This window comes from Mesoplodon mirus, assembly GCF_964341445.2.
Source record: "Mesoplodon mirus genome assembly, chromosome: 2".
Lineage (NCBI taxonomy): Eukaryota > Metazoa > Chordata > Mammalia > Artiodactyla > Ziphiidae > Mesoplodon > Mesoplodon mirus.
In genome coordinates, this window is record NC_138977.1 from 183891588 (window position 1) to 183918733 (window position 27146).

At 37.9% G+C, this 27146-nt stretch overlaps 1 protein-coding gene across 4 annotated transcripts in view; it reads right to left on the minus strand.

The window, feature by feature from the left end:
* The window catches only part of PARG (poly(ADP-ribose) glycohydrolase), a 116305-nt gene that overhangs the window by 76043 nt on the left and 13116 nt on the right, over nucleotides 1-27146 (minus strand). For 3 of the 4 annotated variants that reach the window (XM_082609959.1, XM_082609960.1, XM_082609957.1), the window contains exons 5-8: nucleotides 25799-25917; nucleotides 25582-25665; nucleotides 20463-20537; nucleotides 7361-7411 (exon numbers count right to left, since the gene is read on the minus strand). In XM_082609959.1, coding sequence (XP_082466085.1) covers nucleotides 7361-7411; nucleotides 20463-20537; nucleotides 25582-25665; nucleotides 25799-25917 — 329 coding nt within the window. The remainder of the gene's footprint in view (nucleotides 1-7360; nucleotides 7412-20462; nucleotides 20538-25581; nucleotides 25666-25798; nucleotides 25918-27146) is intronic. The other variant, XM_082609958.1, reaches the window with a different exon arrangement.

Consider the following 27146-nt stretch of genomic DNA (forward strand, 5'->3'; position numbering starts at 1 on the left):
TTTGTGACCTGTCTTTTAAACTCTTTTGTTTAATTTTTTTTAACGGGGTGGTTTGTCTTCTTATTTTTAAATTGAGTTCTTTATATATTCTAAACATAAATCCTTTGTCAGATAAATATATATGCTTTGCAAATATTTTCTCCTTGTCTTTAGCTTGTCTATTCATTTTCTTAATGTCTTTTGATAAGTATTTATTAATTTTTTTCTTTTATGCTTAATGCTTTCTGTGTCCTAAGAAATCTTTGTCTATCCCTAAGTCACAAAGATGCTTTCTTCTAGAATCTTTATGGTTTTAGCTTTTGCATTTAGTTATTTTCTATGTATGCTGTATACAAAGAGTTGAAGTTCATTTTTTTTCCCCATAAAGAAACCCAGTTTTCCCAGCACCGTTTGTTGAAAGATGCTTCTTTCCCCCATCGATTGCTTTGGCAACTTTGTTGAAAATCAAATGATTGTATAAGTATGGGTCTATTTCTGGGTTTTATGGGTTTTCCAGTGATCAATTTGATTCTTATGCCAGGACCACACTATATTAGTTTCCTTGGGCTGCGGTAACTATCACAAACTGGGTGGCTTAGAAAAACAAAGATTCATTCTCTCACAGTTCTGGAGGCTAGAATTCTGAAACCAAGGTGCTAACAGAGTCATGTTCCCTCTGAAGGCTCTCAGAAAGAATTCTTCCTTGCCTCTCCCAAGCTTCTGGTGCCTATGGGCAATCCTTGGAATTCCTTGGCTTTCAGAAGCTTTCAACAAATAGTGGCTACTATTATGGTGATGATGCATATTGTACCCTCTGCCTTGTTTAACCTTTTACTACAGTTAAACCACTAATTATGTGTCAAGACTAAGTTCACATCTCCTAGGGAAGCCTCCCTTGACTTTCCTAATTCCTTCTTCCTCATGTGACTCTATTTCACATGCACATACCTGTAGTACAGCACTTATAATGGCTTATTATAATTATTTATTTACATGTTCTTCTCCTCTCCTTCTCTAATCTGTGACACTGCAAAAGCAAGGACTGTATTTTATACATCTTGTATTCTAGTACCAAGCATAATATTTAGTACTCATTATTATTTGCTGAATAGAGTTGATGAAAATTTTAAAATTACATTTTATCCTGCAAGCATCCCTGCAAAACAGAAAGCAGAAGGACATCTGGAGAAACTGAAGCTCAAAGAAGGTAAAGCCAATTTCCCACATTCAAACTTAATGGCATACATCGGGATTAGATGCCAGGACTTTTCTTCCCAGGTTCACAAGGAAGGGTATTTTAGAGAATGGAGCACTTGGCCAAGAAACTGGAATGGAATAATAAGGATAATTTGAACTCTGTTTACCTTACAGAGTTAGGAACACTCAGCTATAACCGTGTTTTATGAATTCTAAAGCCCCATATATAAATGCAAAGTATTATTATCTACTGGGCCAGTAATTTATGACCTTTCTGGAGCCTCCTCTTTCTTTCAACACCCCCCATATCAATTAACTGCCAGTCCTACTGATTGACCCAGCAGGGCGTCACATATTCATTACCTCCTCTTAATCACTACTAAACTACCCTGACTCAGCCCCTCATCCAGTCTCACCAAGATTACTACAGTAATCTAACTGTTGCCCTGCCCACCTTCAGTTTTAGCCCAAGTACACCCTGAGTGTGTCCCTGTTCCACTTGAAAGCTTTCAATGGCTTTTCCTTGCCTTTTCAGTACAGCACAAATCCTTCAATTAATAACCAAGCTATCTGGCCCTAGATGCTTACCTAGTCTTATTTAGGGCTCTCTCTGTCTCTCAAACTACCTTCTGTGCATTTTACATACTAGACATTTCAGCAATTTACTCTTCTCTAGCACCTATCTGTGCTTCCACAAATACAATCTGTGCTACGCCCGGAATATCTTTCCTACTCTAAAACTTACCTAACCTTTTAATGTCTTAAACAATACACTGCTTCAAAGTCTATCCAAATGGACTCACCAGCTAGAAGGTAACTCTTCCTTCCTCTTATAATTTTTTTTTTTTTTTTTTTGCAGTATGCGGGCCTCTCACTGTTGTGGCCTCTCCCGTTGCAGAGCACAGGCCCCGGACGCACAGGCTCAGCGGCCATGGCTCACGGGCCTAGCCACTCCGCGGTACGTGGGATCCTCCCGGACCGGGGCAGGAACCCGTGTCCCCTGCATCAGCAGGTGGACTCTCAACCACTGCGCCACCAGGGAAGCCCTCTTCCTCTTATAATTTAATTGTCTGTTTTTTCACAAGACACTTAAGACTTCCTGCTTTATGTTGTAGTTATTTATGGACATGCATTCTAGAGTTTACTAGAAGTTCCTTTCATACAAGATTGACATTGATTCACTATGCTAGAACATACTCATATGTAATGTTCTCAATAAAAATATTTGTTAAATTAACTGACACTTTCTACCACAGCTAGGTAATTTTACCAAGCTCTCCCTCTTCCTTCTCTCTACTGCCTATCAGAATCTCCCTGGACAGGTTTTTGATTTTTTTTTTTTTAGTAAATTAAACTGTATATGAACTGAGTTTTCTATAATACACCTAAAAAAATTACTGGAACTACCTCCAGAGCTTCTCAAGTTCGAGAGACAGGTTCATATTACAAAGATTAAAAAGAAAGAACATAAGTCAGAATTATTAAGATCTTTCAGATCCACCTCTTCTTCAGACATGTTTTTAGACTACAAAAATTAAACATTAGAGGAAAAAAATAATTATAGCGCTAAGTTATGTAAGGATAAGAAAATCAACTGGAGAAGGTGAATGTTTCTAACATTTACTTGTGCACGATTCAGGCTGACACTTTGAAGAGAAGAATGTGACAGCTTACAAGAAAACAAACTCACTCATTCCCCTTAATTTCTGAAAGCTCATGCAAGTCTGACAAGCCAACCACAGGGTGATCTCTCAAGTGTATCACCCATGACAATTATGGCTTTAATAAAAATGTTCTCCAAATTTTAATAAAGTCCAATTGATTTTCAGGAAATAGCCAGTCTAATATTTTCATATTTAAGAAGGCACATTTCACAAATTAGTGAGCTAATTTCTGGACTTAAGTAAGACTTCCAAAAATTTTATATTACGGCAACAAAAGAGGTACAAAATGAATATGGTGGTGAGGGCAAGGTGATGTGCTGAGAAGCCACCTTGTCTCTCTATTGTCCCTTGGTTTGGTTTTCTCCTCAAACAGCTATTAAGAGCTTCCTAAGTAATTTTCAAAATGCTATGACTCAAACCTGAGAAGCACTGATAAAGATCACTACTCATTATAAGCATTTGAAATGCTCTGTTTTAAGGATAATACAAAAGATCCTTTGAAGTATTTGCCCTGTAACTTACACTAGAAATAATCTGTATTTGTCATTAAATTAACAGTTGTTTAATACGGGATAAATCAGGTTTCTATACACTTGCTTTTTCTCCCCATCAATGGGTGCCAGCAGGAGTAAAAGAGTGCCAAGCATTAGAATCTCCTTTTATTCTTTTCTTCCCCCCCGACCCCGACCCTGGGGAATGAAGGATTTATTATTACTTGCAGCAAGTAAGGAGAACATCGGGATCTTTCCCAAAGCAGTGTCTCTAGAATCAAAGAGATTCTTAACCTCCAATCCCATAGCCAAACTCTTATTAGCCAGTAAAGGGAAGAGGAAGTAAGGATGAAGTGAGAAAGAGCCCTTCGGCAGGTCACCTCAACTCCACTTCCACTCTCCCAATCCTTGTTCGGTTTCTCAGGACAGAACTATGAACTAGTTTCTCACTTCAGGAAACAAGCCATTAGTGGCTTTTAAAATTCACAGACTTTTGTAGATGGGTGTGGAAATTTCACCATCATATACTCCAAAACCCAAAAAAGTGACAACTAATTTGGGAACACAATCACTTTAGGAAGAACACCATCATCCAGTTCTTGAAACAAAATATGCCTCTAATCAAAACCAGTCACACTATTTCCTATACAAATTTCATTAGATTAAACATGAAGAACAAAATTGTGTAGGTTTATGACACATGAAGGAAGCTCTTCTCTAAACAGTAATCATTATCTTTTTTCATGCTAATAATAAAATGCACAAATTATTTTTGCCTTAGAAGGATAAAACATAATAACACACCCTCATTATCCTCTGTCTCCTAGAAGAATTTACTTCTCAATACCGTTATGGTAAATGATTATTCTTTAGGGAATGATCTCAGACTAGCAGAAGATGCTCTGATAGGTCTTTCTCATCTCTCACTCCTATTACTGTATGACTACATGGCCATAACTATCAATCACTCTAGCAAACAGCACCAAACCACAATGCTATTACACACAAGCCAACAGACATTTTCAATACCATATAGTCACACTATTATCCATCTTTTATAGACAGGCAATCAAACTCAGCATGACAAGATTTCAGAGAAATAGCTAATGGTTAATGGAAGTTTTCTAGTCCTCGAAGCAAAATGGACTTAATTTGTCTAAGAAACATAAGTGAACAATAACTTCATTCTTTTACTATAGTTAACAGTTTTAAATTTAATAAAAATATTTTTGAACTGTAAGAAATACTTTAAAATTACTTATTTTTACTTTTACCTAATTTTTAAGATAGTTCAATGACAGCTTCTCGCACTCACACCACTAGGAAAGTAATTTGCCATGCGAATCAAGTAATGTGCATACCTACATATTATAATGCTTAATTCTTAATTTAATTCTTAAATTATCCAGTATGAATAGTCAATATTATAGTCCAAACTTCACTCTTATTTTTTTCCCTTTATTTTTTATTAGTTTCTGCTTTATAACAAAGTGAATCAGTCATACATATACATCTGTTCCCACATCCCTTCCCTCATGCATCTCCCTCCCTCCCACCCTCCCCATCCCACCCCTCCAGGCGGTCACAAAGCACAGAGCTGATCTCCCTGTGCTCTGCGGCTGCTTCCCACTATCTATCTACCTTACGTTTGGTAGTGTATACATGTCCATGCCTCTCTTTCGCTTTGTCACAGCTTACCCTTCCCCCTCCCCATATCCTCAAGTCCGTTCTCAAGTAGGTCTGTGTCTTTATTCCCGTTTTACCCCTAGGTTCTTCACGACATTTTTTTAAATTCCATATATATGCAAACTTCACTCTTATTAATAAGGCTGAAACAAACATATTTCCCAAAGGTTTGAGGCCACCCCCTGGTGGCAGACTTTTGGGAGGGGAAAAAACCCCCACAAATACCATTACAATGAAAATATCTTTTTAAGAAATTGACCAAGTTCTACTCAGCAACTCAATTATTACAGGTAACATCCAATCTAGAAAAAATTCAAAATGTGATCAAAGAATGTTGGGAAATCTCTGAAGTTCCCTGTGAGGAGATCTGACCAGTAGCAGCTCCTAGGTAGCAGGACTAGCAAGTTGTCTGATGCAGAAGAAACCTTAGAGATGATCTCGTCCAGGGCAGAACAGAACTTTCTACACTGTCCAAGACGGTAGCCACCTGCCACATGTGTTGACTGAGCATGTGAAATGTGGCCTGTGTGACTTAGCAACTGCATTTCAACTTTTATTTCATTTTAATTAATTTCCATGTAAATAGCCACATATCGCTATTGGCTTATTGTCTGGACAACACAAATCTAGTCCTACTCTTTACTCCACTCCAATGAAATAGAAATAGTCACCAGAGCAATCCAAGGAAGAGCCAAAGGTTCCCAGACACATGTACAGCTGAATGGTGCAAATACATATAATTAGACCTGCACCATTTTGTTTGGGGATTCTTAAATGCACCTAATTTTATTCCATTGCATTGGATTACTTTTTGGTAACTGCAATTCATTTGAAAATACAAATGAGTTTGAAAATGGTAAAATATCCCTTTTGAAATAATTTTTGGCTTTATAGCCTATAAAAACTGAAGACATGTGACGACTGGTACACCATTTAGCTACATCAAATAAAACGGATTACGAGCTCAGGTTCAATCTATCCTCTGGGGCATTCATTCTTTTCTCACATACAGAGAATAAAAAGGTAAAGGAGCCCCTGAACTGTGAATTAGCTAAGCTCAGGAATCCAAGAAAGAGAACAGCCCAACTGATCCAGCCTCTACTTCAAGTTAGGCATATTGTTAGTAGTATGTTGACATTCAGTTCAAGCATATATTGAGTGTCCACTTTGCCCAGGATGTCATATTGAGCACTGTGAGGAATAAACACAAAGGTAAACAACGCAAAACAAGGTCTCTGTCCTCCAGAAACTTACTACTTTTTAGGGTAAAAATGCCATATAAACAGACATAAGGGTTATGTGTACATGACTCATCTTTTCTACCAACTGCCAATCTCAAATGGTCAACTGTCACTTTACACAAATAATTCCTAAATCTTTCAGTAAGAGACTGTGGCTTAAGACCCACATTTCTGTGTGCTGATCTACTCTCCTTAAGTATACTGAAGTTAGTTCAAGAAATACTTACTGAGCACCAGCCATAAGCTAGAAAACACTAAGATGCCCTGGAGAGGTTCAGCCTCATGAAGGATGCAGACATTTTATAGAAAGATCATGCATTATGTGGCAAGTGCATGGAGGCAGACACAGGTACTACTGTGAGCACAGAGTGGAGTCTTTAGTAGAGGCTGGGAGGACGGAAAAGAGTTCCCAGAGGAGATAAAGACTGAGCTAAGTCTGGAAGGATGGATTAAGAACAAGCCAACAGCATGCCAGAGAACCATAAGGAATTCAGTCATTAGAATATCAGGTGTGGAGAAGCTCAGTATCAAGAAGTGATGCTGGAGAAATGGGTAGAGGCAAGGCCAGGGAATACCATAAACATCATCCAATAGAACTGAAAATAGATGAAGTGCCACATAGGGTTTGAAGCTATATGCGTCAGATAGCTCACTGTGGGTGAGCAGCATGAAGGATGGATTTGAAGGGAGTGCCACTGAACATGGGGGTCAGCTGGATGACTGCTGCAATATACCATCTGAGTCATGATGACAGCATGGATTAGACAAGTATAACAGAAATAGAGGTGAGCCTCAAGAAGTGTTTAGGAAGTAAAATTATTATGTCTTAATATAAGAAGCTGACAGAGAGAAGGAGCTTAAGATAAAGATTTGAGTGTGCCCAACATTAAGTGGTATTTAAAGCTCCTGGCACTATGTTAAGTGCCAAGGAGTAACTAGATTTAAAAGGTAGACTACAGTTGACCCTTGAACAACACAGGAGTTAGAGGCACCGACCCTCCGCACAGCCGAAAACCTGCATATAATTTATACTTGGCCCTGTGTATCCACGGTTCCCCCATATCCATGGTTCTGGAATAGTACCTGTCCCTCAACTTTTTACCTTGCCTGAAGGAGTTTTTCCTCTTGGCAATTCTTCCTTCTCAAGTAGAACCTGTTAGAATGAAGAGGAGCTGTTATTCTCCTCAGCCCCCACCGCTAATTCCTTCAGATTCAACGAACTGTGGATCGCCCAGCACTGTAGTACTTACTATTGAAAAAAACACACATATCAGTGGACCCATGCAGTTCAAACCCATGTTGTTCAAGGGTCAAATGTGCAGGTACCAGGCTGGGCAGGAAAAGATAGGAAGGCAGGAAAAAGCCAATAGATTACAACTGTTTTGCAAGGTGTGTTCCATGGGACATTAGCTACGAGGAGAATCATAAGCCGTTACACAGAAGGGGGCTTTGTTTATAAATAAGTTTGGAGAAAATGTTTAGTTAACCAAAACTAAACAGATTTCTTCACTATAAGACTCCTCAGAACTATTCCCAGTAGGAGGACATAACGTGTAGCAAACTAACTTGACCATTCAACCCTTTATTTAAAAGTATTAGAACAACACAACCTGGAAAACAGTGGCCCAAAAGAAAAGGGATGGAAGCAGTAGCCTTAAAAATAGAAAGTGCTATAGGAATAAGTGAGTAGAAAACTAGGAGGCTATGGTAGGAAAGAAATGCAGAACTAATGATGTTAGAGAAGGAACTGGCCCAGGGCATAACCAGATCCAATTTGTGATCATAATACAGTAGAGAGTTTCACATACAGGTTTGAGTCAGACTAGTTCATAGGTCATCAACATGATTACCAACCGAACAAAGGCTGCTGGATGTTGGTAGGTACCCTCCCTAAGTCAGTGCTTTTAATGATGCCAGATCTAAGGCCATAGGCCACTAAAGCCACCTTTTTTAAAGAGGATTTTTCCCAGGCTCCTCTTCTTTCTACTTATAATTCAAATCTTTGACCTTTTCAGGCCTCCCTAGATTTAGTTAACTGGTTTCTAGGACCATTCTGTCCCTTAACTGAATCATTTCCAGCTGATCTAATGTCTGGGCAGTATGTTTGACTGACTCAGTTCCTCTCTAGGTGCTAAATCAAAGGCTAGCTCTGATGGCATGCACCACAGGGCACAGATAAGAGGAGATCCACCTCAGCCCAGCTCTACAGGTATCAGCCTGGGTTTTCACAGATCTAGGTCATGGCCAAATGATTCAACAATGGACAGGAATCAGCAGTGGGGGCTGAGGAGAAAAACAACTCCTCCTCTTCATTCCAGCAAGTTCTACTTGAGAAGGAAAAACTGCCAATAGGAAAAGCTCCTTTAGCCAAGGTAAAAAGTTGAGGAACAGGCACTCTTCAAGGAGAGGTTTGAGAAAGATGGTACAGTAGAGCAGTTCTCAAACTTTCACATCTATCAGAATTAGCCAGGGGATTGTTAAAGCAAAGATGGCTGGGCCTCACCCGCCGAGTTTCTAATTTGCAAGGTTCAGGGTAGGGCAGGAGAATTTATATTCCTAACAAGTTCCCAGGTGATACTGCTGGTTCAGGGACCAAACCTCGAAAACCACTGCAGAAGAGCAGGGTTTCCTGATCTAGGCACTACTGACCTTTTGGGTTGCATAATTCTTTGTTACCGGGAGTGTCATCCTGTTCATTGTAGGATGTTTAGTGGCATCCATGCCCTCTACCCACCAGAAGCCAGTAGCACCTCCCCCCAGCTGTGAGAATGAAAAATGTCTCCAGACCTTGCCAAAGGTCCCCTGGGAAGCAGAATAACTCACAGATGAGAACTACCACAACAGATTATAGTCGTTCAGAGCTAAGACTCTGGAGTGAGTGGCACCTGGGTTGAAATCCTGCCTTCATCACTTGAACAAATTACTTAAACTCTCTAAGCCTTGAATTTTTAGTTGTTCATTTGTAAAATACAGTGTCTATATAATGGGGTATTTGTGAGAATCAAATGAGATAAAATATTCTGCTTACACTGTACTTAGTACATAGTAAAGCTGTCAATAATAAGCACCACCACTGTCTCTACCACAGATAACCAAGTAGGATGTCTCATCAAACACTCAGGAGATTATCTACAAGGTGAACTTTGTAGAAGGGGTAAGTCCAGGAGGAGACAGGGTTAAGCCTGGAATGGATAAGGGTTTGCATGTGACGTGAAGATAAAATGGTCTGCAGCTTAAGCAGTCAGCTTAAGGAAAAAGGAAAGGGTTATAAAGGGAGCCAAAAGTCAACCATGGGGAAAGAGGCTATTTATACGGCTGCTCAACCCAGTGTACTGTGACAGTAAGTACTTTTAAATTCCACTCCCAATGGAAGAAGATGCTCTGGTTCTATAGATAGAATGTTTTGTCCCCCCAAAATTCGTATGCTGAAACCTATTCCTCCAATGTGGTAGTATTTGGAGGTGGGGTGGGGCCTTGGGGTGATTAGGTTATGAAGGTGAGGCCATCTTAAATGGGATTGAGTGCCCTTATAAAAGAGACCTCAGAGAGCTTTCTTGCTCCTTCTACCTTGTGAGGACCCAGCAAGAAGACAGCCATCTATGAATCAGGAAGCAGGTCCTCACCAGACACTGAATCTGCCAACACCTTGATCTTGAACTTGCCAGCATCCAGAAATGTGAGAAATAAATCAACCACCCAGTCTATTCTGTTAAAACAGCCTGAATGGATTAAGACACCTTGTTTATATCTGAGCTGGGCTTCCCAGGGCTAAGGCAGATGAGACCAATAGCATAGCTTGGGAGTGCATTTGAAAATATTCCATATTTCACTATGCTGGAAATGGTTCTTCTTGCAGAAAATGTTTTTGTAGTGCTTTTCATGTAATCAAAGAGCAACTGAGGCAACAAGGTACCATGCCACTCAGCTTACTAAAAACTTCTTTAACACTGTAAAGAATAATTGCTCAGACAGCTTAGAATCTGACTGCCCTGTGCAGTTAATCATTACTTGTCATTACCATAGCAATAAATCATGGATAAGTATTTTTCACAATTAGCACCAAAAGTAAAACGTGGAAAGAGCCATTGGCTCAGTCCTCTAAGATGCAGCCACCACGCGGCTACCATGGCACTAATGGTGTACCACTCCCTGCATCACGAGGACAATGGACCTATTCAATGGACCTATTTAGTCTTTACTACCGAGTTTACTGCACTGTTTATACAGGCTACACATGGAAACAGTATATAAATTTGAAAAACAGATTTATATTGTTTTTTATTTCCTCTTACTATTTTTATCTTCAGGTAATATATACTACGAAAATCCTTCTAGTGTTAAATATGAGATCTTACATGTGGTTAAAAGTGTTACGAGGAGCTTCACCAAAAGGAATACAGAATTTATTTTTAATGACTGGGAGTATAAGATGAGTAAATAACCTGAGAAGTAATCTAACAGGAATTATAAATCAAGGCATGGTGTCAAATTGCATTAAAAAAAAGAAAACAGCTCAGAGCTAGTTGATAGAGATATAAATCACAGGAGAGATTAGAACATGAAATTATTATCACCCCTCCAACAGAGTAGATTTCTAGATAAGGAAATCAATGACACAGCAACATTTAAAAGTAATGGCTTCCATAGCTATTTGAACAGAGTAGGTAGGGTTGCAGTTACAGGACATTAATATACTAGATTAATTTCATTATTAGAATACAGGAGGAATTCTACTAAATAAATTTTCACTTTTGGACGTCTATAATTTCCATCCTCCTTGTCCTCCACCACATAAATACAACACAGTGTTTCACAAACACATAATAACAACTCTAATTTCATCAATGATCTAGTGCATAGAGGGCTCAACTAAAACTAATTATCCATTATACCTCAGCAAGTTTATAAAGCAAGGTGCCTAGTTCCAATTGGAGCAATTAATTCTATGAGAGGTGCACTATTTAAAATAAATCATGAATGAGACCCTCAACATATGCTCCAACCCAAAGGATACATTAACCAAACCAAGGAGGAAGTTCACATACTTCATACAAATCTAAAATTTAATATTTTGCTGACTCTGATTAGCTTTCTTTTGGCTCCTACAGTTCTCATGAATTAAATCAAGTCAAGATGTAAAAGTAATGCAGACCTTATTGATTCTAGAGACTGAGTCACTAAGGGAAGAAATCCAAAAAGGTTAAATTTCCACTGAACTCCACATCAGAGGTTCAAAAGCTAGAGGAATAAAGGCATTAGCTGTAGTCCAGTGAAACATTCAAGGCTGCTTTCATTTGAATAGGAATTTATTACAGGCTCTTTATGACAAAAATAACAAGGATACTTTAAATCTTTTAAGTTTTGAAAAAAGGTCCAGAAATAGATTCGTTATGAAGAATTCCACTTGGAACTGGAAGCTAAGGAGTAATGTGTTTATATACATTCAGAAACTTACTTCTGCACTATTAAAAAAAAAAAAGGCTATTGTGAAAGCCCACAATTTTTACTGGTTATTGGTTAATGACATTTGTCCTGATTTGAAACAGTGGTTAACAACATGTTGCCTTACCTCAGCTTTTCCAAAACTAGTCTAAAAAACACTAATGTTCCATGAAACGTTTATAGAGATTGTGGTGGGGGGGGATGGGGGTAGGGGTGAGGGGATGGAGAGAGAAAAAAGAAAAAAATCCTCTAATATTTTTGTTCTAAAATTTTTTTCTTATATATATGTGTATAAATATATTTTTTGGCTGCATTGGGTCTTCGTTGCTGTGCATGGGCCTTCTCTAGTTGCTGCAAGCAGGGGCTACTCTTCGTTGTGGTGTGCGGGCTTCTTCTGTGGTGCGCAAGGACTTCAGTAGCTGTGGCACGTGGCTCAGTAGTTGTGGCTTGCCTGCTCTAGAGCACATGCTTAGTAGTTGTGGCGCACGGGCTTAGTTGCTCCGTGGCATGTGGGATCTTCCTGGACCAGGGACCGAACCCGTGTCCCCTGCATTGGCAGGCGGATTCTTAACCACTGTGGTTAAGAGCACCTAGAGCCTGCACACCTAGAGCCCATGCTACGCAACAAGAGAAGCTACCGGTGAGAAGCCAGTGCACCGCAGCAAAGAGTAGCCCCCGCTCACCTCAACTAGAGAAAAGCCCAGATACAGCAACGAAAACCTACTGCAGCCAAAAATAAATTAAAAAAAATATTTTAACATACAAAAAAGTACTAAGTACATTCGATATAGTTATTATTAGATAAGCAGCCCATAATAGTATGGCACGCACCAGGAGGCCAGGAAGTCTGAAAGACACCACTTACGTATGAATGCACATATGATGCCCAAGTGATGCATAAACATACAACTATTGCGTTTTACGCTATTTAATGACAGGTGACTTACACTATGATTTCTGCCTAATAATTTCAATATATTATATTTTAACTTTTTATCCCATAATAAAGATATGAGTCAAAACAATTCCTTCTAGCCATTACTTTATATACACGAGATAACTTTCTTGGTAATCTATTTTTTTTTTTAATTTTTTGCTTTATAACAAATTTAATCAGTTATACATATACATATGTTTCCATATCCCCTCCCTTTTGCGTCTCCCACCCACCCTCCCTATCCCACCCCTCCAGGCGGTCACAAAGCACTTGGTAATCTATTTTAATACAAGCTTATACTTGTTTTCCCTGAGTTTCTACTGTTGTTCTGTCAATAATGATAATTTTTAAGGTTTCTCATGGTCACATGAGTTCAAAAATGTCATTTTAGTTAAACATGGCTATAACAGCACACGTCTCAATTTCTGGGACAAAGAATTCTGATAAACCTGTTTTTTTTTTTTTGCTGTACGCGGGCCTCTCACTGTTGTGGCCTCTCCCGTTGCAGAGCACAGGCTCCGGACGCACAGGCTCAGCGGCCATGGCTCACGGGCCCAGCCGCTCCGCGGCATATGGGATCCTCCCAGACCGGGGCACGAACCCGTATCCCCTGCATCGGCAGGCGGACTCTCAACCACTGCGCCACCAGGGAGGCCCGATAAACCTGTTTTTTAAAGGTAAAACTACACAAAAAGAACTCTGAAGGAAAAGATGACTTAGCATAATAGTTTGCTCCCCTTAGTGCACATCCTTCAAAACTCAATACGACACCTATTTACCTTTTAAAATTAAGTACTACATAAGCAAGAATGCAAGTTCATTATGGATAGATTTACACATCCTCATTTACAGGAAAAGAGGCTTTACACAACCTTCCTCTGACAAGTCACAGGACACGAGCAGACAGGACAATACATACTCAATATTTTAATAACTACAGCAAAGGCAAAAGATGAACAATTACTGAGTTGCCATAAAGAATTTACTGTGTACGTATGACTTGAGGTATAAACTTCATGCTGTATTTATTTAAAAAAAAATAGTGGCTTCCAAAGAGGAATATATTTCTAGCCTAACCACAACAACAAAACCTTTGAACTTTAAAGTTTAAATTTTTCCATTTTTTTATTTTAAATGACCTCCCATTCCAGTATTCCTATCTCTCACTCTCCACTTTTAGCAATCACAGATGTAAAAACAACAACAACAACAAAAAAAAAACCTGATTTTGGTATTTATGGAAGCCTTTATGGATAAACTAACTAACATAAGTGAGGAAATAAGAGACCTATTCATTCCTATCTTTTCTATTCCAGACGTAAAACTAAACATGGAAAGGAAGATGAAACAGTCACCAAAAACCTGAGGTTTCTTTTCAACAACTATTCCGTTTACTGAAAAGGTTCACTATACAAACCAATTTTAGAATTTAAAGTTCTGGCCTAATGAATAATTATAAGGCAAACATCCATTTTTTAACTAGCATCCAAGTCCAGAAATAGAAGCCAGAATCACAGAAACATAAGTAACCACTCTTAACATACGCCATCCCTACACCCCTCTTCCATCACTATGGCCATAATGTGCTATGTAAATTTCACAAGTTAATTCACTGAGAATGAAAAGAAATAGTGCCACAGTTGTTCTAAGAGGGAAGTATTTAAAATATGTCTAAAATGTATTAATAGAGAAACTTTATTAATATATAGGACATTTTGTTAAACTTTCCTGTGAAAAATGTCAGCAATAAGTATATCGATTCAGTTAGAATACGAATTATAGAAGTGTTTGAATTTAATTTTGTGGAACACCACCCAGGAGGGCCATAAAACACAGATTATTTGTTCCTAGCACTTCCAACAGCTGGCAGGGAGGAAAACTAATATTAGCATTCAAGATGCAAAAAACACTAAATAACGGCCATTTCAACTCAGTAGCACCTAAATATTTAACTATGAATTACAAAATAACAGGTTGATTTCTGTGATCTTTGCTGGTCTCTGAAAATTTTTTTTAAAAAGCTTAGGCAGTACTCCTTGCTTTTATCCTAAATAAGGATGCTCAAAGGATTACCAGGATTCTGGGTCTCTTACTTCTTGCTCTAAATACTAGCATTTAGGTAATAACTGTAACATGGAACCACACTAAATGACTGTTGATATTAATACCTCCTGTTCTAAAGTAGTATGGGTTACAAAACCTATTACTCACAGAACCAGCCAAAGCAAGGTTTTAAGGAGATAAATGTTAACAGCCCCAAAATCAACTTAACTGTAAAATATTAAAATTGATATGATGTTAAATTTAAACTTCATTTTTTTCCTTAGCAAAACAAGTTACTCAGAGCTGGGTGTGACATTTAAGTAAAGAATTCCCAAACACTGTTAATAAGCAACATTTAAGAGCCCTTTTAAAGGAAGCATTCTTACTCCAAAATGTGGACACAGACAATGCAAAGCAAATAGAATTCATTTATAATTTAAAACCTAGCCAAACAACTGCTTCCCTTGCACTAAAGATCTCTTTTTACTCCTGCAATCCCACCACATATGTATCTAATACTTACTTCTCAATAACCCCTGTAATCCTGGGCAATGTTATCCCTGTGGGCTGTGACATGGTAAAGTTCTATATTAATACCTTTGGAGATTTGAAGGACAGAAAAACACACAACGGTATTAAATATCCAAGGTCTACTGTTAAGTACATTGACAATGTACGAACAACAGACAGTCATAGGGAAGAACACCCTTAAATCTCTAGACGTGCTTTACACAGAGACTTCCTTAAATCTCTAACACTGGAATGGCTAAGCAAATGACATATCATTTGATGGAATATTATGCAACCATTAAGACTAAAAATGATAAAGCTATGTAACACAGCTTTATAATATATCATAAAATATTTTAAATATACTTTTATATCTAGATATAACTATAAAAAATAGAGAGACAAAAACTTGAAGAAAACAATAAGAAATGAATATTTGGTACAATTGTGAGGACTCTCCCAACCCTCCCGTATGTTTACAAAGTAAATAAAAATCAGAAGGTCAAAAATGCAATGACTCCCCTCTCTAGAGAACTGTAAAACTATCATCAGCACCTTGGTAATCACCTCATATTTATGATCTACACTAAACACACCAAAACTTGCTATATATTACTCTTACAGGAATGTTTCTGGGCAAGGTCACCAGATAAAAGGGAAACAAGGTCCTGTCTGAGTAGAGTGATTAAGAAGAGAGGAAAAAACGACCACTTTACCTCATAGCAAGGTGACAGGGGTATTTTAACCAATGGCATGTTTTACTACCATCACAAGGTATCAAGTGTACCTACCCAAATTAACAACTGTAACTAGTTTAAGGCATGAAAATTACAAAACTCAAATAGACCATCTATATACTATAACTTTAGTGACAAAGATTTTATCAGTTTGGTCAACTTTTCATTGCATCAAAAATTACATCTGTTTAAGAGTGAAAGACATCTAGATACAAAGATATTCTGACATAGCCATAAGGCTTCCATTATTTTATGCCTACCTTTAAACATCATATGGTTCAAAAGCTCAATAAGGTAACCCTGAAATTGACTGGTCCTGCCTCAAGATGCAGAATTAGTATGGATTCTATTAATATGATTATAGAAATTACCCTTCACAGCTAACTTTTTTCAGAAATTAATAAGCTGACCCTAAAATTTACATGAAAGCACAAAAGATCCCAAACTGCCAAAACAAATTAGAAAAAGAACAAAGCTGGAGGACTCATACTTCTCAATTTAAAACTTACTACAAAGCTACAGTAGTCAAGATTGTGTGGAAGTGGCATAAAGACAGACATATAGAGTGGTGGAATAGAATTGAGAGGCCAGAAATAAACCCTCACATGTATGGTCAATTGGTTTTTGCAGGGTGCCAAGACAATTCAATAGGGATAGAAGTCTTTTCCACAAATGGTGCTGGGACAACCTGATATCCATCCATATAAAAAATAATGAAATCAGACCTCTATCTCACATCGTATGTGAAAATTAACACAAAATGGCTATTCACAAGCAAAAAAATAAAACTTGACCCCTAATTCACACCATATACAAAAATCAATTCAAAATAAGTCATGAACCTAAAAGTAAGAGCTAAAACCATAAAATTCTTAGAAGAAAACACAGGAGTAAATGTTTGCAACCTTGGATTAGCTTCTTAGGTATGACACCAAAAATAGAAAAAATTAATTTAGGCTTTATCAAAATTAAAAACTTTTGTGCTTCCCAAGACACCACCAGAGGTACAGAATGGACTTGAGGACATGGGGAGGGGGAAGGGTAAACTGGGACGAAGTGAGAGAGTGGCAATATATACTACTAAATGTAAAATAGCTAGTGGGAAGCAGCTGCACAGCACAGGGAGATCAGCTCAGTGCTTTGTGACCACCTGGGGGGGGGATAGGGAGGGTGGGAGGGAGGGAGATGCAAGAGGGAAGAGATATGGAAACATATGTATATGTATAACTGATTCATTTTGTTATAAAGCAGAAACTAACACACCATTGTAAAGCAATTTTACTCCAATAAAGATGTTAAAAAAATTTTTTTAATTAAAAAAAAAAGCCATCTGACAGGCAAAGACTTTAAAGCCTGACAATATCAACCAAGCATTGGCCAGGGTGTGAAAAATAAAGTACAACTAACTATCTTGGAGAGTTCTTTGTCGATACCTGGGGAACCTCCAACATGCCTGCCCTACCCTGCAGCCTATCACAAGGGCACAAAGAGAGCCATAGGCTGTGTCCATCACAGCACTGCTTGTGACAGCAAAACATTAGAAACTCCCCAACGTCCAGCAGTACGGGCACAGGAAGGTAAGCTATTCATACAAGGGATCTAATCAGCATTGAAATGAGACAATTCTGTGTGTATTCAGAATCGTCAGATCCCAACGACATACTGCTGAGTAAAAATAAAGCAAGTTACAGAATATTATGTACACTATGATACCATATTCCATCATTTAAACACAGAAAGCACTGCTATCTCTTGTTAATGGATATGTAGTTAAAATGCAGGAAAAAAATAGCTGCCAAATCAAATGCTACACTTAGGACAACGCTGCCTTCAATGAAGGAGAAAGGGGAAAGAACCTGCAGAGAGAAACGAAGGAGGTTTTAATTATATATAGTATTTTTCATTTAACTATTTGGTGGAAACATATATCATAATGTTTAAATGTATTAACTCTAAAGGTGAGTGATAAAAATGGCCAGGTGTCAGGCACTGATCTATGCTTTGCATACATCACATCATTTAACCCTCACTACAACTCTGTGAGGGAAATGTACTATTTACCCCCATTTCCCAATGGGGAAACTGATGCACTGAGAGGATGCCTCAGGTTACGCACCCAGGATCCAAACCCAGGCCATGTGGACCCCCATCTGTGCTCCTAACCACTCTAGAATCCTATCTCTGTGGAATGGACATGGAGGCACACTGCATATCTTCCTGATGTTTACGTATGTTCAAATAATGTAATTACAGAAGAAGAGGGAGAAGTGCTACAAAAAAGAGATCTCCAAAGCCCCTGTGTGATGGTTCATGTTGTTTCAACCTGGCTGGACCACAGTGGCCAGATATTTGATCAGACGTTATCCTGGATGTTTCTGTGAGGATGTTTTACGTTTAAATCAATGGATGAGATTTACATTTAAATCAATGGACTCTTAGTAAGGCAGACTGCCCTCCATAAGGTGGATGGGCCTCATCCAATCAGTTGAAGGCCTGGATAGAATGAAAGGCTGACCTACCTCAGCAAGAGAGAATTCTGCCAGCAGGCTGCCTTTGGACATCATCTGCAACATCAGCTCATCCCTGGGTCTCCAGCCTGCCAGCCCATCCTGCAGATTTTAGACTTGCCAGCCCCCCATAATTGTGTGAACCAATTCCTCCTTAAAATCTTCTTCTCTCTCTCCCCCACATATATATATATAGATAATAGACAGATATAGATAGATAAATATCTCTCTCTCCCATTGGTGCTGTTTCCCTGACTAATTATTAGTCAGTCTCTAATTACAGAGAAAATGAGCAGCAAGTAGGAAGGGAGGGTGTGTGCAGAGGGACATCAGACTGTGATCGCAGGCAATAGTGGAAGGAACACTGATTGGGTTACACTGTCCTACCAGGGACAAACTATGTCACTTTGGCCAAGAAAGTTCATTTCTAAATCATAACTACTCATTTACGATAGGAATGATAATTATTGTCTTATTTATCTCACAGTTATTTATCTGAAAAAAAGACCAGAGAGGGAAAGGCCACAATTAAAAAAAACATAGGATATGTTTAAAGTTCAATAATTATTCTCTATCAGGTAAGTTAAAGTTGTGTAATATTGAAAATATTTCAATTCAAAATGTTTCCATTTCAAAAATTACTTTCAGTTTCTAGTATTAGTAAATGAAGCATATATAACATGGATAATTAAACTGTGGGCAGCAAAAGCAAATTATAAAAAAACTGTTAAACAGATTGTATATTAAAGTATCGTTCTTTGGGAAGGCTTACTTACCTAGAAAAGTATACTGGCAGTTTCTTCTAAAACTAAAAATACATTTATCAAACAATTCAACAATCGCTCTCTTGGGGATTTATCCCAGTGAAATAAAAACTTATGTTTATGCAAACAACTGTATACGAAAGTTCACAGCAGCTTTAGTTCTAACAGCTAAAAACTAGAAACAACTCAAATGTCCTGAAATGCATTTACAGTGAAATTATGATACATCAATCTCACAGAACACTACTCAGCAATAAAAAGGAACCAAAAGGCAATATGAAAAGGTTACAAACTATAACCTTTCTGAAGTAACAAAATTATGCACAGGGAGAACAGATTAGTGGTTGCCAGAAGTTAGGAAGGAGTTTGTGTGGCTATAATGGGCAGCACCAGTGAGCACTGTGGTGATGGAACAGTTCTGTATCTTGACTGTGGTGGTGGTTACATGAAGATACAGTTACATAACTACACACACAAATGAGTACAGGTATAGCTGGTAAAATCTAAATAAGGTCTCGCGTCAGTTTTCTAGTTTTGATATTGTATTATACTTATTTAAGCAATCAAAATTGGGGAAGATAGGATGAAGTGCGCATGGGACCTTCCCTGTACATTTCTTTACAATTTCTTGTGAATCTATCATTATATCAAAATAAAGTGTTTTTTTTTAAAAGGTATACTGCCAGTTTTTCAAAATGGATGATACCTATTCTTCTAACAGTACTATCAAAGTGGTATTCTTACCCATTGCTGATAGCATACTAAACTGCTACAGTCCCCTGAGAAAAAATGATTTTACAGCATAAATCCAGGGCCATAAAAGTTTTGTGCCTTTTGACCTAGCCATCTAACTTCTGGGAATCACCTAAAGAAACAATATTAAATTTGGGAAAACATATACATGTATTTATTCACATACATATATAAAGATGTTACTACAGTGTAATTGAGAAGGGAGTAAAACTTATGCAACCTAAATGTCTGAGAATATGGGAATCATTAAATTCTCAAAATCTAGACATGAAATACTATGCAGCTATTTTATAATACTGAAAATGGTACAATAATACAACAGAAAATGCATATCATGAGAGACTAAAGCAAAATTCAAAATTAGCTGCATATAAAATAACAGGAAATATTTCTCACAAAAATAAAAGATGATAATGGTGTTAGTGTGACAGAATTATACATATTTTTCTCAAACTTTTCCATTAGAGTTGTCATATTAGTTTCATAGTTTAAGAAATAAGCATACTTCTACCTTATCCCAGAAATCAACCAAAGCTGTAAAGTCCCATTTCTTAGAATATGCCACATTGTATTTCAGAATAGCATCCTATGGAAAAAGCATAAACAAAATGTCATGATATAGTAAAGTGAATTATCTATGAACAGCCTGTCTCCTTTATGAACTATTTCCAGTGTATTTCTTAATGTTGGGCAAGCTTCTCCTGCCATTAGCTACTCCACGTCAGTAACTATGAACAAAAAGAGCGCATACTAATTTATCATTCACTTAAGAAAAATGAGATTAGAAAGCTCAAGTAACAGGGGGAAAAACATAAGTACTCTAAAACATGCTCTGTAAACAGAGGCGATATAATCCAACTGGACAAAAATTGGATCTTAGGGATAAAGAAAGTAAATATTGTAGTGACTTTGGTCTTCAACAGGGTCACACTACATGTACAGATACACTGCGCATCAGCATTAAGATTTCATTAGGAGAGTAAATTAGGAAAAAATATCTAAAAAGGCTCCCTGGGGAAGGGAGCAATAATGAAAAAAAGACTGAGAAACATTAGCTTAAAGCCTAAAATGGTCTTTTTTCCTTTACTATTAGCTGTTTTTATAAGCTACATAAATGGTTATCTTTCCCCATTAGTCCATGTGAAGTACGTATTTTGTAAAAAGTCAGACTAGTGCACCATCTACTGGTGTAATTTTCAACTGTCTGAACAGGCAGTACTTCCTGGTTACCAGAGTGGGGTAGGCATACAACAATCCATTAGTTATGCAAAAAGAACAATTATTTACAATTATATTTTATCTCATCCTTTAAAATTTCTACTTTTATTATCTTTTATAATATATATTAAATTACTAAAGGAATAAATACATAGAATTTATAAAGAACCATTTATGACTGTAATACACACCCCAAAATTTTTTTTACTGAAGGCATATTAAGTCTGAAAGACACTGTGTTAGATTATTACTATAAACCTTCCAAATTTCCTCAGAATTGATGAAGTTTTAAAAAATTAACACTCTGCCAAAGAGCTTCCTGAAAAAATACTTCATGCCACATAAATTATTACCAAGCAGCTAGGTTAAATAATGAGCCAACAAAATGTCTTGTATCTACTTGGAATAAGAAGATGCCCAAGTTCCGGGGCTTCCCTGGTAGCGCAGTGGTTGAGAATCCGCCCCCCCAATGCAGGGGGCACGGGTTCAAGCCCTGGTCTGGGAAGATCCCACATGCCACAGAGCAACTAAACCCATGCACCACAACTACTGAGCCTGTGCTCTAGAGCCTGCGAGCCACAACTACTGAGCCCACGTGCCACAAGTACTGAAGCCCGTGCACCTAGAGCCTGTGCTCTGCAATGAGAGAAGCCACCGCAATGAGAAGCCCACACACCGCAAGAAAGAATAGCCCCCACTCGCCGCAACTAGAGAAAGCCCGCATGCAGCAACGAAGACCGAATGCAGCCAAAAATAAATAAAAAATAAATAAATTTATTTTAAAAAATAGCAATGTCTATCAACGGGTGAATGGACAAACAATGCTTATACTGGAAAAAGCTACTGATACATTCAACAACACGGATGACTCTCAAAGATATTCACCTAAGTGTAAGAAGCCAGACACGCTAGCATACGTAACACATCATTCCATTCATATAAAATGTAAACCGATCTATAGTTTAAAAAAAAAAGGAAAAAGAAGAAGCAGATCAACAGTTGCCTGGGGTCAATACAGAAAGAGGAAACTGACTGCAAATGAGTAAGAAGAATCTTTGCAGGGTGACAGGAATGTTCTGTATCTTTTCTGTAGTGGGGGCTTCAAGTGTATATGCAAATGTCAAACCTCATCAAATTACATTCTTTAAAAGGATGTACTTTCTTATATGTAAGTTATTCCTCAAAGTTGGTAAGGAAAAACATTCTAAATAGCATTTATGCGCTAATTCTTTAATGGAGTTGTGTAATTAGCATTAACTCCTAACTAATATTTACTTTTACTTCAGTCTTCAAGTCTCAGAAGTAGTCCACCATGAGATCTCCTATCACCAGAAAAGCTGGATGCTACTCTATACAGTATTCTTAGCTGAGTGACTTTTTTTCAGTTCATAATTCATAATAAGCACAATGAGTTAAAGCAGAAAGAAGTCCATTCTTTACAAAATACCAGACACATCATTCATAGAAATATTACAGTGTAGATCAATTTTTGAGGACACTGTTCCTTTTTTACATTTTTAACATCTCTAATCCCTCTTAATTCAACATCAAATGGCATAAACACAGCAAAAATATTATTATATTCAATAAGAAGGATTTAATGTTTCCCCCTCCCTCTCGTAGTGTTCTTTCAGCAAAGGAAACAATTACCATAAACAGAAGAAAATCTCAGTGGATTACTGTTCTGTTGAATCTACCATAAAATAAACAAGAAAGGGAAATTCAGATTAAAGCAATTACCCCTTCCTAAGGTAATCATGGCACACTAAGGAATTGCTAACAGAGGCAAGCAGCAATGTAATTTAGAACACTATGATTATTCTGCATTTGTGTTTAAAGAAAAAATATGTAAATTCTTAAAGAATCCTGTTTGTAAGGCCATAAAGGCCCTAAGTCAGTGTTTTTCAAATGGAGTCTGGATAGTATTCTTGATTGGCCTGCTTGTGTTTGTGAGTATATAATTGTGGTTTTGGAATGAATACAAAGGCCAAAAAACAACATACTGTAGAAATGAAAGCTGGTACTTCAAATACATAAAAATGGTGGAGAGAGAGCGCGATCCTAAGATGCACTGCAGTATAGGAATGCCAAAGTCATAAAAACCTGGACCAAAGTGGTCACCATCATACTTATTCGCAAGCTGATGTTCTGCATACGGATCCCATCTTTGCCTCTACCAACATCCACCAACTGTTTGTGATTGGTTAAAAAAAAAAAAGTAGTAAATACAAAACAAAGAATGTTTTCTTTATACAGTATTTTTTTTAAGTTGCTCAGCATACTATTTTAAGGCTCAGATCAGTGTTTAAAAATCTGTGCAAAAAGGAAATGCTGATTACAAATTGTTTTGACTGTGATGATGAACACAACTCAAACCATGGGTCATAATGCTTAAAATGGAAAAACATTAAATTGATGTAGCTGGATACTATAAAGAGTTTATATTTAGCTTTACGTTTGTACATACGTAATTAAAATATTAACAATAAGTAAAGTCTGGCAGACCCTGAGAATTTCTCCCATTTAAAAGAAGTAATTACAAGACTGAGAAACACTGTCCCTAAGAAATAAAATTTTCAAAATATATTATGGTACAACTTATCACTGTTTTTCATGTTAAGGAAAAAAAAGAGCTAAGGGAAAAAAAAGGAGCTACAGGAAAGGTATAGAAAGTTTAAGAATAATTTGTAAGTATGTAACAGGGAAGAGCCAAATCTGACTACCTGTTGGATCCGTTTCTTTTATTTTAACCTTTGCTTTCCAGCTGCTTTTGTTCACTAAAAGGATACTGTCTATACATAATGGCTGGCTCAGGGAACCGTGCCCCTCTGCCTGAATGTTAAACCAAAGTGCCTTTGTTCAGGAAAGCATCCTGACCCTGTCCACCTGTGAATGTCTGCAAGAAAGAAGAAATTAACACATCTCCTCCCTGAGGCTGGCCATTCCAGGGGATATCTGCAAAACTTATGGCCTTTTTACTTTACTTCCTCATCTCCTCCCCATCTCTGTTCTATAAAAGAAACTGACATCCAAACCCCGATAAGATGGTTTTTTTGGAGACATTAGTCTGCCATCTTCTTGGTCTGCCGGCTTTCCGAATAATTCTGAATAAAGTCATATTCCTTGCCTCATCACCTGTCTTCTGATTTATTTGCCTGTCATAAGGCGAGCAGAGTGAGCCTGGACTCGTTAACAATAAATAAATGAAAAAAACAGTATTAAACCTGAGAAACTGTACACAACAAATTAAGTCTTTCAAAGAAAATGAAACCCATTTTCACAGAAGTATAAAAAAATCTGTTTATGGTTATAAAAACTTTAAAAGTTTATATAAGGCTATAGTGCCAAAAATAAACATATACTCTCACTCATATTTTAAATATTAGAAAAAACAATCTAATGGTTGCCCTTACAGTCTTTTTTTTTTTTTTTTTTTTTTGTGGTACGCGGGCCTCTCACTGTTGTGGCCTCTCCCGTTGCAGAGCACAGGCTCTGGACGCGCAGGCTCAGCGGTCATGGCTCACTGGCCCAGCCGCTCCGCGGCATGTGGGATCTTCCTGGACCAGGGCACGAACCCGTGTCCCTTGCATCGGCAGGTGGACTCTCAACCACTGTGCCACCAGGGAAGCCCCGCCCTTACAGTCTTGAATGAAATATTTTTTAAATCAAAAATTGAATTATTGCCAAAATATAAGATTAATAAATTATGAAACTGCTAGAAGCTATATTAAGAGCAATAAAAAGTAGAATGCTTAATGTATACTTTAATCATTAGGAAACCCAGCTTCCCTTCGGGCAAACAATGCTGAAGTCATAATTCTTCCCTGATTTACTTTTTTTTTTTTTTTTTTTTGCGGTACGCGGGCCTCTCACTGCCGTGGCCTCTCCCACTGCGGAGCACAGGCTCCGGACACACAGGCCCAGCAGCCATGGCTCACCGGCCCAGCCGCTCCGCAGCACGTGGGATCCTCCCGGACCGGGGCACGAACCTGCGTCCCCTGCATCGGCAGGCGGACTCCCAACCACTGCGCCACCAGGGAAGCCCTCCCTGATTTACTTTTAAAGACATTTCAGAAGTATGATAATTCCGAAACAAAAAATAAAAGAGAAGCCAGGACCAAAGGAAACTGGATGGGGAATCAAGAAACAGAAGTCTTATTCCTGGTTCTCCAAGTTATTCTTTGTGGCTCCAGGCAAGTCATTTACAACTCTCAATTCTTCTACTCATTTCCTAGTGATGGAGTGTAAACCAAGAATGTCTCTAAAGAGAGTTCCTCAGGAAGCAAGCACTTACCATATAAATAATGCTGTTACCTGAGTCTACTAAAGATCAAAAAATTTCTCTGAGGGAGGACACCAGGGCCCACCTCTAAGAACTACATGTAAGAGACAAGAATAGCAAAAGAACACACCTTCAGGTTTTGGGGTCGACTGAATTTGTTGAGAAGTGCAGTCTGAATGAGCTCCCACCGGCTCCCAGCTGTTCGCTCACCATTCTTTAAGGAAAAGAAAAACATGAGGAAACTATTCCAAGTTCTTTTACATGGTAGAATCAGAAGTCAAAGAGCAAGTATTAAAATACCTTTCAGAGACTAAAAGAACATCAGTTCTGTTCAGTTTTGTTCTTACCTCATCTTCCACCGGGTACAAGTTTTGTTCTGAACAAGGCATCTTAACATGCTTGTTGTCCCACAAATCTTTAAAATGTGTTGGGAAAGGTTTAGGAACTTCTCCTGCTCGCAGAAGATCTACCTGAAATACAAGAAAACTGTAAGTGCATAAAAACTAGGCATATCTCTTGTACAAAATAATCCAAAGGAAGCAGCCAAAGCAAATGTTATAAAATACAGACCAGCTCCTAGGCAAGAAATCTCATGTCTTTTTCAGTTGTTCCCACTCCTTACCTCCAGTTAATCAGTTTCCAAGTCACCATGTCCTGGGCATTCTATCTTCATCCCATCCAGCCCCCACCGCCACCCCCATCCTCAATATTCATTGCCTGAATTTCTGGTAACAGCTTTCTATCCCTCTCCCTAACTCCAACTACTCCCAGACACATTGATCCCCCATAAAACCCTTATCCCCACTTGGGAATAACAGTATGTTTCTAAAGTATCCCCAAGCTTCTAATCCTATAATGGCTCCCCTCTGCCTATACTTTGATTCTAAATGATTCCAGTTTTTAACATCCTCTCTTACTGCAAACACTATCTGGGTAAACATCTATTCTGACCTTCAAGACTCAGCTCAATCTTCATTTCCTCGAAGAAGTCTTTAAAAACCTTCTAATAGGCAGTAAGTGTATTCTCTCTTGTTTTATTAGATCATTATCATACTAGAGCACACTTTTTCCCTTCCCCCACTAGACTCTAAACTTCTTGAGAATAGTAATTATATTAACTTTGTATTTTGAATATTTACAACAGAGCCTGACATGTGTGTTTCTAATACGTATAAGTGTTTACATACATACAGTTGACCCTTGAACAACACGGGTTTGAACTGCATGGGTCCACTTATACAACGATCTTTTTCAATGACTACATACTACAGTACCACACAATCAGCAGTTGATTGAATCTGTGGTTGTGGAACCTCAGTAGAGGGCCAACTGTAAAGTTATACTTGGATTTTGGACTGCCCAGAGGGTCGGCACCCCTAACCCTCGAGTTGTTCAAGGGTCAACTGTATATGTAAATATACACATATATGTATATGTATGTATGTGTGTATATGTATGCATATATATATACACATGCTACTTATAATAAGCATTAAGTAAATGTTTGAGGAAAAAGATACAACAAAATAGCTTTACATTTTGCCTAATCTGGACATTTCATATAAATGGAATCATACAAAATGTGACCTTTTGTGCCGGGCCTCCCACTTAGCATAATGTTTTCAAGGTTCATCCATGCTATAGCATAAATCAGAATTTCACTGTAGATCATCAAATAATCACATAAATAAATAT